Here is a 12,135-nt window from a genome sequence, read left to right on the forward strand (position 1 = left end):
ATACTTTAAGGGTTACAGTATCATAGTACAATGACTTGTATCTATTAGCTTTAGGTACAGTATTTTACCTGCTATATTTTCCCGTGCACCGAGGAGAAAACAGTTAGGTGGAATGTAACATTGTAACATGCAGTTAAGGCGGAATGTAACGTATCAGGTTGTAAACTAAATGTGTTAAATTCAAGTATCAGTTTTAAAACAAAGTCAACGTACATACATAAACAATATTGCCAGTGCTATTTTCTGAGGTCAATAACAGAACATCATTTATTAAAGCTGGAATCCTTAATGGTGAAACAGCCACGTCCATTCACGATATTACAACAACAAAGACATTAATGCAAACAACAAACCCTCCCCCCCCCCCCCCCCACGGACATCACTGCACACGTGATAGAACAGCCCCTTATGTACCATGCTGCTCTGCACCAAAAACCCTGACAATGTGGCAGCCAATGGCACTGTTTCCCTCTGCTGCGGATTCCATCTTTAAATTAGCTCTTAGAATAAATACAACTAAAAGGATTGGTTTTCTTTGAATTTACAAAAGTAATGTCAAAACAATCAGAGGCAGAAGAAAACATTTCTCAACAACATTTCTCAATAAAAATTCCAGGATGCAATAAATTATAAATAAATATTAAAATAAATAAATAAAAGTTACATTTAAAATACATTTAAAAGTTTAATTCCAGAAACTATTTCAGCTGATGTCTTATCAGAGCTCAGTGGTCCTTTCTTTCAGAAGTACTGTGGGGTTGACATCGTTGCTCCCCGACTGTGCTGTACTGGAATTGATGGTATTGGATCTATTGTCTTCTACGTCGGGCACATGAAAGGACGCCACAGGGCACGGGCCCTTGACGTTGCTGCACACCAGCCTCTGTAAGGACGCGGTGTTGATGATGTCAAAGCCGACGCTCCCGCCAAAGGTGCTGGGCTTCCAGTACTCTGGTGAGCAAATGGGGTTACCCATCAGGCCTTTCAGAGAATAGGGGGCACCCATCTCCACCATGGTCTCCCCAAAGATAGCATTGGTTCTGGGCTTCTCCACCAGCAGACCTGGGTAGAGCTCCACAGCATCCACATGCCCATACATCTCCTCCAGCTCTGCAGCCATCTCCTTTTCTCCTGGGAAACACACAGAGAGAAAAGTGTTCCGTTAGTTACTCAACCAGGCTTCTAAAGGAAATGTTAAGTTAGTTACTCTACTCAACCAGGCTTCTAAAGGAAATGTTACGTGACTCTACTCAACCTGGCTTCTAAAGGAAATGTTACGTGACTCTACTCAACCTGGCTTCTAAAGGAAATGTTACGTTAGTTACTCAACTCAACCTGGCTTCTAAAGGAAATGTTACGTTAGTTACTCTACTCAACCTGGCTTCTAAAGGAAATGTTACGTTAGTTACTCTACTCAACCAGGCTTCTAAAGGAAATGTTACGTTAGTTACTCTACTCAACCTGGCTTCTAAAGGAAATGTTACGTTAGTTACTCTACTCAACCTGGCTTCTAAAGGAAATGTTACGTTAGTTACTCTACTCAACCTGGCTTCTAAAGGAAATGTTACGTTAGTTAATCTACTCAACCAGGCTTCTAAAGGAAATGTTACGTTAGTTACTCTACTCAACCTGGCTTCTAAAGGAAATGTTACGTTAGTTACTCTACTCAACCTGGCTTCTAAAGGAAATGTTACGTTAGTTACTCTACTCAACCTGGCTTCTAAAGGAAATGTTACGTTAGTTACTCTACTCAACCTGGCTTCTAAAGGAAATGTTACGTTAGTTACTCTACTCAACCTGGCTTCTAAAGGAAATGTTACGTTAGTTACTCTACTCAAACTCGCTTCTAAAGGAAATGTTACGTTAGTTACTCTACTCAACCAGGCTTCTAAAGGAAATGTTACGTTAGTTACTCTACTCAACCTGGCTTCTAAAGGAAATGTTACGTTAGTTACTCTACTCAACCAGGCTTCTAAAGGAAATGTTACGTTAGTTACTCTACTCAACCTGGCTTCTAAAGGAAATGTTACGTTAGTTACTCTACTCAAACTGGCTTCTAAAGGAAATGTTACGTTAGTTACTCTACTCAACCTGGCTTCTAAAGGAAATGTTACGTGACTCTACTCAACCAGGCTTCTAAAGGAAATGTTACGTTAGTTACTCTACTCAACCTGGCTTCTAAAGGAAATGTTACGTTAGTTACTCAACCTGGCTTCTAAAGGAAATGTTACGTTAGTTACTCTACTCAACCTGGCTTCTAAAGGAAATGTTACGTTAGTTACTCTACTCAACCTGGCTTCTAAAGGAAATGTTACGTTAGTTACTCTACTCAACCTGGCTTCTAAAGGAAATGTTACGTTAGTTACTCTACTCAACCAGGCTTCTAAAGGAAATGTTACGTTAGTTACTCTACTCAACCAGGCTTCTAAAGGAAATGTTACGTTAGTTACTCTACTCAAACTGGCTTCTAAAGGAAATGTTACGTTAGTTACTCTACTCAACCAGGCTTCTAAAGGAAATGTTACGTTAGTTACTCTACTCAACCAGGCTTCTAAAGGAAATGTTACGTTAGTTACTCTACTCAACCAGGCTTCTAAAGGAAATGTTATGTTACTCTACTCAACCTGGCTTCTAAAGGAAATGTTACCTTAGTTACTCTACTCAACCAGGCTTCTAAAGGAAATGTTACGTTAGTTACTCTACTCAACCAGGCTTCTAAAGGAAATGTTATGTTACTCTACTCAACCTGGCTTCTAAAGGAAATGTTACCTTAGTTACTCTACTCAACCAGGCTTCTAAAGGAAATGTTATGTTACTCTACTCAACCTGGCTTCTAAAGGAAATGTTACCTTAGTTACTCTACTCAACCTGGCTTCTAAAGGAAATGTTACGTTAGTTACTCTACTCAACCAGGCTTCTAAAGGAAATGTTACGTTAATCTACTCAACCAGGCTTCTAAAGGAAATGTTATGTTACTCTACTCAACCTGGCTTCTAAAGGAAATGTTACGTTACTTTACTCAGTTTGAGAGCTGTTTCACAAGTATTTACAGAGTACGTTTGACAGTCTGGATGCAATACAATATACATGGAAACAGATTCAATCTAAAAGTCCTCCAAACATCTCGCTTTTTTACACTGTATCTCTCACACACACAGAAACCCTTCTGGTTAATTCTCACATTCTTATTGAGGCAGTGCAGAGCATGTCAACTCCCCAAACACTCCTCTGTTTAGACCTGACACTTTGCCATCACTAACTGCTTTCTGGAACGAAAGTGCACATCTGTTTGCCCCACTGTACGTTTACTCCAATATAAAACTTACATCCACAGGATCTACTGTATCTGCCCAGGCCAGTTTTATTACTATTTCAAAAAGTTTTTAAAAAAATGTCACAGTTAAAATGCAAATGTGAACTATGATATAGTATCAGTAATAACTAGAGACACCTTTAGTAATTAGAGTTATTTAGTACCAGTCTTAACTGGTTTTAATTATTTCCTGTCCAAACAGGATAGTAGGATGTTACACCTTCTACTGTTAAATGGGAATTACACTAATTCATCACTACATAATAATCTAACTCAATCTCAATGCTTACAGGGTGATCAGTGTTTATGTTATAGCTGTGATGCTAATGGTGGTTCTCTCACCTGTGAGGTCTTCGAAGGAGGTGTATGGCTTCATGGAGAAGCGTTTCCTATAGGCGTTGAGGGACTGGTAGCGCATCTGTCTGCTGTTCTCTATGGACTTCAGAGCCACCATCATCACTGCAGGGGGGACGTTACGACCTCCAGCAACCTGAGGACGGACGAGGGAGGGGAAGTAAGTCGACCAGCCTCAAACAACAACGAGTTTCTCTTTATTTTGAATTACTGACATTTCCTCAGGGTAAACACTGAGGTAAAATAGTTGGATTAAGTTTGCTTAAAACACAATAACATGCAACATCATCCACCCAATACTTCAGCCACCTCAAGGGGCCACAACACTCAGAGCCCACAACTTAAATCCCACACAGAGAGTCTCTTACCCGTCCAGCGATCTGCTTGGTGAAGGATTCCACCAGGTTGGAGATGCCGTGTGTGGTGACCACGGAGGTGTTGAAGACAAACTGGGGGTAGGAGTAAACCTGCTCCTGGATGTGGAAGGCATCAGGCATCAGTGGGTGCCAGTGGTACAGGGTGTTGAACTCTGATGCGATGCGGTTCTGATACTGGAAACGCTCTTTGAAGAGAAGCTCCGGGTCGAACTTCAGCTTGAAGTGGTAGCCGCTCAGGTGCTGCACATAGTCCTCGATCACAATCTTGATGGTCTCACCTATAAGAAGGAGCAAGGGGAGGGACAATTAGTTAGAGTCTTTTGTTTCGTTATATTATTTATTTCTTCACCTACCCTTTTACAAGATAGAGCAGTTAGAAGTTATTAAAAACCTCCATAAAGTCAATTTTAAAATAATGTCTCAGGGTTATCAATTCCCACCTACCCCTATTTGTATGGTACCACTGAACTGCCGACTCAAGTGACCGACCGACAACTTTAGGTAGCAGCCATTAACACATAACTATAGAGAAGTTGACGTGAAGGAGAATACCACTCCCTGTGGTCAGACCCATCCAGAGGAAGTGAGTTATACTTCGGTTCATTAGCTCGCAATATAATCAAATATTGGATCTAGATGTCTCTATTTTAGAAACAAAGAACAGCTGTTTGCAAATTCAGCTAACCTACAGTATTTGATGGGCACAAGTTACAATACACAATGTTAATCCAGATACTATGTAAGATCTGACCACATGAGTATAACCACATCATATAATAATGAGCAGCAAGTCCTACACCTCTTTTTTCCACATGCTGTTTGCTGAGACTACTCACCAATGAGAATGAGGCGTGATGTCTGGAAGAGCCTATCATCATCCCAGTCCGGGTGGACCTCCTTCAGGACATCACAGACACGGTTGTGTTCCCTCAGCCAGATAGTAGCGTACATCATGAGACCAGGCACCAGGCCGAACGCCTCATGGCCCACAGCGAAGCGGTGAGACTCAGGGACATGGGGAGGGTAGTGCATATCAGCCCCAACCTCTTTCACTGTAGGTGGGTACACCTCTCCATCCAGCACCTAGAGAGAGCAAAGGTGAGAGAAGAGACCGTCAGCTGGAACTGTGACAAACAGTATAAATTCAGTGATGTTCAAGGTGGTTGATGGTTGACAAGATCTATTCAGTACCTGAAACTTCAGCTTGCCATCCTTGAAGAGCCGCAGTTTGTGTTGCCTCTCAAGGTTTTCCCCGTAGATGTGACCAAGGTCCACCTGGAAAACAAGCATCGAAATCAGTTACATAGGCCTATATACATACGTCTTCTTTCAGTTAACTCCATCTCTCTGGGTGAAACCATGTTGTATTGTTCAGTGCATGTCTGTTGTGTGCTGTGTAGTTATGCATACATGTATATACTCTACCCACCCCATGGCCCTTGGCTTTTGTAAATGCCGGCCCCATCTTCTGGTCAGATTTGAAGAACTGGTGGGTGAAGTGTTGGGCGAAAAAAGCAAACATCAGGCTGGAACCCTGGGGGTCGGGGATAAATTTCCTCCTGATCAGGAGCTTCTCAGCCAGCATCTTAGCATCAGGTAGCTCTATCTTACCTGCATGGGGGAAATAAAATATTTCTGTCAATTTAGAGACGCTCACTTTCAATTTGAGCTTATACCTGGAATGAATTACTAATCAATGGCTAAGTTATAGTGTGATTGTTTTTCTTTATATATCTTTCAAATGAACATTTTGCATGGACACAACCTAACCTGATCCTATGTCCACCAAACCAAAAGCAAACCTCTGTGAGGTAACAGTATCAAAAGGTGTTGCCCGATATCCGCCATTGCAAAATCTATGTGTTGAAATCAGTGAAACGTCCTTTCTCATTACAATTAGTGTGCTACAATCACTGCATGGGAATGCCAGAAGAATGACGGTGTGGCTCAGTGAGTATGAATTTGTGCTGTGATTTTGCCTCATAGAAAACCTCAGCGAAACAGCCAACTCTAAGCTACAAGGACTGTCAGGCATGTACATGACGTAATGGAGGTTAGCCAGGTTGTTTTTTTTTAAATCTGAGAGAACAGGTTTAGAGAGAGAGAGAGAGAGAGAGAGAGAGATTACCTACGACTCCCATTGGGGTTGGGCAATCCTTGGGCAGAGGAGGGAGGGTTCGTGTGTAGTAGGACAGGTTGGAGTAGGCTTCCCAGCTTTTATAATTATAGTCCGCATTGAAGGTCGGTGGACTGTCGATCAGATGAGAGCGGGCTTGAGAGAGAGGGCGAGAACAAAATTGATTAACATGAACTCAAAATAAACAGGGATGACTTTATATGTTATTGTAACCGTAATTATCAAATAGTTTTGACAATGCAAAACTTCACATCAATAGTTTTGACATTGTCAAATGGCAAGAGAGAAAAGCTAATGAAGACTATGACATTATTGAACTCAACTCACATGTCAGAACATATCTCATGATAGCATCCCTGAGGAATGAAATGCTATTGATGATGTTCCAGAACCCCTTGTAGTTGGTGAGGAGGTAATGCACTGTGTTTGGGCTAGGCTTCAGAGACACTTTAATCCACGTGAAAAATTCAGCTGTCAAATCCAAATAAAAGCATATTAATTAAGTGTCCAGAGAGAAAAGATTGAGTTGTTTTTATGTTGATTTTTATACAGCTATCGGTATATATTGAATGTACGTTACGTTGTGTGCAGTTGTGGCCGTAGAATCCGGTGCGTGTGCAGTCGCACTCATAGTCTTCTGAGCCCATGGCAGTACACACGCCGCGGTTCAGGCATGGCTGCGAACAGCAAGGGTTGCCTGCATAGACACATTTTTGGTTAGGTTAGACAGTGTAATAAATTATGATCACAAAAACATGTCATTATCTGATCATTTCTATGTACATATAGACCTACATACTGTATCAAATCATTCACATAGATAGGCCTATATATCCAAATATAGCCTAGGCTATCAAATCCAAAATATGTTTTTTGATATAGCATAAAAAGAAACTCATAATGCTTCGATAGCTGATTGAAAAATGGTTAGAAAGGTCAATAAACTGTTTATACACATTTTGTTAACACGTTGCACATATGGTATGTTCAAACGAACACATTTAAACTGCATCAAAGTTTAATAACTTATATCTCATCATGTTCTTACCTCCTTCGCAGACAAATATTATGCCCAGAGGCAGAAATAGAAGCGCGGATATGATTCTGTTCATTCCAATGTCTTTTATCGACAGCGCAACTCTGTTTTTCTCTTCCGTTTGAGGTATCCAACTTCTGAGGTTGTGAATGAACCTGTGTGCCGCGAGAACACGTTTTATAATACTTGATGTGGGCGTGAGTTTGACATACCGAGCTATGGCTCAACCTCTGGTCTTTATTGATAGATTTAGAATTGACCGGTGGAAATATTTGTAATGAGGATTTAATACCAATTTTGGTAATAATAAACCATCTCAGTCAGACGAATATTTATTAAGCTATAGGAAATAATCAGCAATTACTCACAATTATTCATATACTTAATGATGGGGAAGAGTGGGGTAAATTGAGACAAAGGGGTAAACTGAGCCAAGACGGTAAATTAAGCTAACCTTGATTCTAGGAAACCATACCCAAAATTAATAATTTGACCAAATATGTAGGAAAAGGTTATCATTTCATAGATTAAGGAAGAAACCACATAGAAAAAGTTGTAAGCAAGTTAGGTCCAAAAAACAGATTTTCACCAAGTCAAAATAATTTATTGTGGTAGAGGTTTCGTGATGCTTGTTTCTAAACCAAATAGATAATTTTAAGATTGTTCTATACATCCGTTGGGGTCTCTATATATGAGGTCCTAAACCTAGCATGAAAGTTCATCCTTGTAGCTGTGTGGGCTAATATAGTCAAAATGTTAGCCTTAAGGAAAGTTGAGCCAATGGCCTTGGGGTAAATTGAGCCAAAGGTTGAGCCAATGGCCTTGGGGTAAATTGAGCCAAAGGTTGAGCCAATTGAAATGTTTTCATCCCAAACATAATGCAAGGCATTATAGCTGGGATATGAGGGAACAACAAGGCCTGGCCTATGTTAAGAGGGTTATTAAAAACCACTAAGTAATACTCTATACCCGGAGTAAGATGTGCCAACAGACCACTGTAATGTTTACATTAATTCTGATGATTTCCAAGGATACACAACATCCTGAAATATATATAGATATATTTGTTAGAAAGAATACTATATTTCCCTTGGCAAAGTAATGCTGAATTTAAAAAATAAAATAGCTCAACTTACCTCACTCTCCCCTACATGGAACGATAGTAAAGGAGTATTTGATTTAATTTATTTCCTATTGATTTCCACACATTTTTTGCTATTGAGGTTGCAGAATAAATATATATATATTACAGTAATGTGACTGCTGAATTCCGCCCAATTAATGTTATTTTAATTGTTTTATGTATTATGTTGCTCATGTTAATCTTACTTTCAATGTCTGAATCTCAATTCTAATCATTTTATTTGTCAACGAATAATGTCCACATTTAATTTATAGGCTCCTCATATTGTCAGACTGTTCAAGTCAATCTTGGTATGGGTGCTTGGGGGGAAATGTAATTCACACTTTGTAGGCCTAATGTAGGCCCCCTCTCTAAATATTATTTTGCAGACCACCAGCCAACGTCTACATCACAACATCAACATCACAACATCAACATCACAACATCAACATCACAACATCAACTAGCAAATAACCAGTAAACAACCAGTCTTTGCGCGACCTCTCGTGGAGATATTTTACTTGCAGTGATCATACAAGAGTGGGTTGGTATCAGAGAGAGCATACGGAAACTGTACTACCGTTCTCTTAGCAGCAGGAAATGATGATGGCAGAACCAACGCTGTGTTGCAACCATAGCGTTGCAACCACTTTGGAAAAAATTATGCATAATTTGAGGTACTTTTATTTTTAATATTGAATTATTTATACCAGCAGTTCTCTTGAAAGAATACACAAATACGGGTATGTTGAAAGCTATTGTGTATATTTGAAGAAATACACTTTTAATTACACATTAATATATGTTGGAATTACTCAAAAGAGTCTCTGGAATTTACATCTGGTCTCTTGTGCTGGGCAATTGGTTTGACACTGAGTACTGGTGACTCCTTAAGGCGGGCTTCCCAGCCAAAACAGTTTGGTAGAGTTCGTGCATGTATTATAATGACAGTTTGGGACGTTTTTGTTCGTGTTGGAATTCGGTGAGTTTTTTGTTGTTGGCTATTCTGCATGCAGAATTCTGCAAAAAATATAATCAGTGTACAACGTAAAACACCAAATAATGTATGCAGGCCAATACCCGCTAATTATCAAAATTCAGAAAAGAGCTGTTAAATTCTACAACCACCTAAAAGGAAGCGATTCCCAAACCTTCCATAACAAAACCATCACCTACAAAGATATGAACCTGGAGAAGAGGCTCTGTTCACAAACACAAACAGACCCCACAGAGCCCCAGGACAGTAACACAATTAGACCCAACCAATTCATTAAAAAAACAAAAAGATAATTCCTTGACACATTGGAAAGAATTAACAAAAAACAGAGCAAACTAGAATGCTATTTGGCCCTAAACAGAGAGTACACAGTGGCAGAATACCTGACCACTGTGACTGACCCAAACTTAACGAAAGCTTTGACTATGTACAGACTCAGCGAGCATAGCCTTGCTATTGAGAAATGCCACCGTAGGCAGACCTGACTCTCAAGAGAAGACAGGCTATGTGCACACTGCCACAAAATGAGATGGAAACTGAGCTGCACTTCCCAACCCCCTGCCAAATGTATGACCATATTAGAGACACATATTTCCCTCAGATTACACAGATACACAACGATTTTGAAAACAACCCCAATTTTGATAAACTCCCATATCTAATGGGTGAAATACAACAGTGTGCCATCACAGCAGCAAGATTTGTGACCTGTTGCCACAAGAAAAGGGCAACCAGTGAAGAACAAACACTGTTGTAAATACAACCCATATTTATTTTTATTTATTTTCCCTTTTGTACTATTTGCACATAATATGACATTGGTAATGTCTTCATTATTTTTTAACTTTTGTGAGTTTAATCTTTTCTGTAAATGTTTATTGTTTATTTAACTTTTCTTTATTATTTAGTTAACTTGCTTTGGCAATGTTAACATATGTTTCCCATGCCAATAAAGCCCTTAACTTGAAATGAAACTGAATTGAGTCGAAACAGCAGGTCCTGGACAAGGTAGCACGTCATGTTAAACAGGTCAAGGTTCCATAGCTGCATGCAGAACAGACGAAATTAATTGACAGTGGTTAGAAGAGACACTACTGAGTAGACTAGTGTCAAACCCACTTTTACCTCAGCATAAAGAATAGTTATTTTACAACCCAATATTGTGAACATACCAGTCAACATTGTATTTGATTAATATCGGTCTTAAACAAAATGTAACCATATTTTTCATAAATATTTGACATTGTTTTCATTAATTCCTTCTTGCATTTACTTATAAGCACAATAAAAAAAGACATTGACTAAAATGTAATATATTTTGAATGAGTCATCGACATTGTAATGTTTTGAAATGCGGACTTTTAATCTGAAGGTTTTCTATTACCATACGAATCACGGCATCGTTTGTGCTGCTGGCAGAACCAAGCTGGAAGTAGGGTTGTACTTGTAGAAATGATTGCGTACATACGTCGCATACCAACATTTCACATTTCAAATGTTTTTAGTCGTATGTACGGGATACACATAGTATACACCGTCCAACTAAATGCTTACTTGCATGTTCCTTCTGCACAATGCAACAATAATAAAAGATAATAATATGAAGATAAAGTAAATGGCTCAGTAGAAAAGAAATGGAAACATCCGCAGGTTGCATCATACTTTTCTCAGGGATTTTCTGCAAGTCTTCCTACTTTCATGGGCAGCCTTTGAGGTCAGATAAGTAGCGAACAATGTCTCTGATACAACCCATGCGCCAAATTTCAGTTTTCGATTAGTCTCCCCATAAATTCTGACTTCCTAAATTACCAAAGCTTAAAGTTGAGTTCCGCTACGAGGTGTGTACGTTTTTCGAGAGGCGGTGTTTAGCACCTCCTCCGGCTCATCGTATACCGTATACAGTGGAGCCATACTTCAGGCGGTGATGACATATTTCCTAGGATTTATGAGCTGATATTGTTCTCAAGGTAGGTGGACACATAACTGTCATTCCTCAGTGTTGCATGTTTGTTAGAATACAAACACGTAAAGCCTGTTCTGTATGTTGGTGTAGCCTATTTAACTTTGGACACTGCGCTTTTCGAGATTGCTGTGCGCGGTGGTGTGTCGAGTCAGTGTATTAACGTGATGATGTTTCCGTAAGCGGCAAGTCAACGGCAGTACATTGCCTTATTAGACCACTATAGAATTCGATTATTATTCGATCAGAACTGGAAATATATTATTCTAATTTTCAAATGATTGTGTTAACTTCAACAAGAATAGACTAGCCTAAATCAACAAGTAAGACATTTTAGCTTTAAAACGTTTATAAACACTTTCACATGTTAAACTCTCATTTGAAAGACATTATGCAACTCATCATCAACTTATCAATTCCACTGAAGATATTTGGCAAATGTAGGTTATTAAGAATTATATGGATTGGTGCATAATTTGTTTTCATTGCTGTGTCATGCCATGTAAAATGTTATTATTTTTCCCTTTGCTTTTGTTATTACATTCATTTGATGCAGTCAACGTGTCCAGCCATTGTCTATGAGCAGAGGATACCTTATTGTATAGTAATAACACAAGTGTTACAACATGGCAATTAAGCCTGTTGATTACAGGTATGCCTAAGTCCATGGCCTTGCGTTTAGGATCATCACAATCCAGTCATTGAATTGACTTTTGAATGAATAACCATTGTTGTAATTTCATTCTAATTTAATGATGAGACCAGATAGTTAAGTACATTGGCACAGCTTTCTTGTACCAAAAGAACCAAAAGTCCACTCAGTGGTCAGGCCAAGCTG

At 39.3% G+C, this 12,135-nt stretch overlaps 2 protein-coding genes across 2 annotated transcripts in view; one reads left to right on the forward strand and one right to left on the reverse strand.

The window, feature by feature from the left end:
- Window positions 1-349: 349 nt before the first annotated feature.
- On the reverse strand, window positions 350-7,337 carry LOC120055021 (prostaglandin G/H synthase 2-like). Its single transcript, XM_039002865.1, has 10 exons — window positions 7,230-7,337; window positions 6,762-6,878; window positions 6,509-6,652; window positions 6,173-6,316; window positions 5,474-5,655; window positions 5,236-5,319; window positions 4,881-5,127; window positions 4,036-4,322; window positions 3,656-3,803; window positions 350-1,131 (listed from the first exon to the last, which is right to left on the reverse strand). The coding sequence occupies exons 1-10, from the start codon at window positions 7,291-7,293 to the stop codon at window positions 719-721; spliced, it is 1,830 nt and encodes a 609-aa protein (XP_038858793.1). The 5' UTR covers window positions 7,294-7,337; the 3' UTR covers window positions 350-718.
- A 3,452-nt stretch (window positions 7,338-10,789) lies between these two features.
- The window catches only part of LOC120055022 (cytosolic phospholipase A2-like), a 53,301-nt gene continuing 51,955 nt past the window's right edge, over window positions 10,790-12,135 (forward strand). Inside the window, exon 1 of the mRNA XM_039002866.1 lies at window positions 10,790-11,304. The gene's annotated coding sequence lies outside the window, so the exon portion shown is untranslated. The remainder of the gene's footprint in view (window positions 11,305-12,135) is intronic.

The sequence above is a fragment of the Salvelinus namaycush genome, chromosome 10 (genome assembly GCF_016432855.1).
Source record: "Salvelinus namaycush isolate Seneca chromosome 10, SaNama_1.0, whole genome shotgun sequence".
In the NCBI taxonomy this organism is placed as follows: Eukaryota; Metazoa; Chordata; class Actinopteri; order Salmoniformes; family Salmonidae; genus Salvelinus; species Salvelinus namaycush.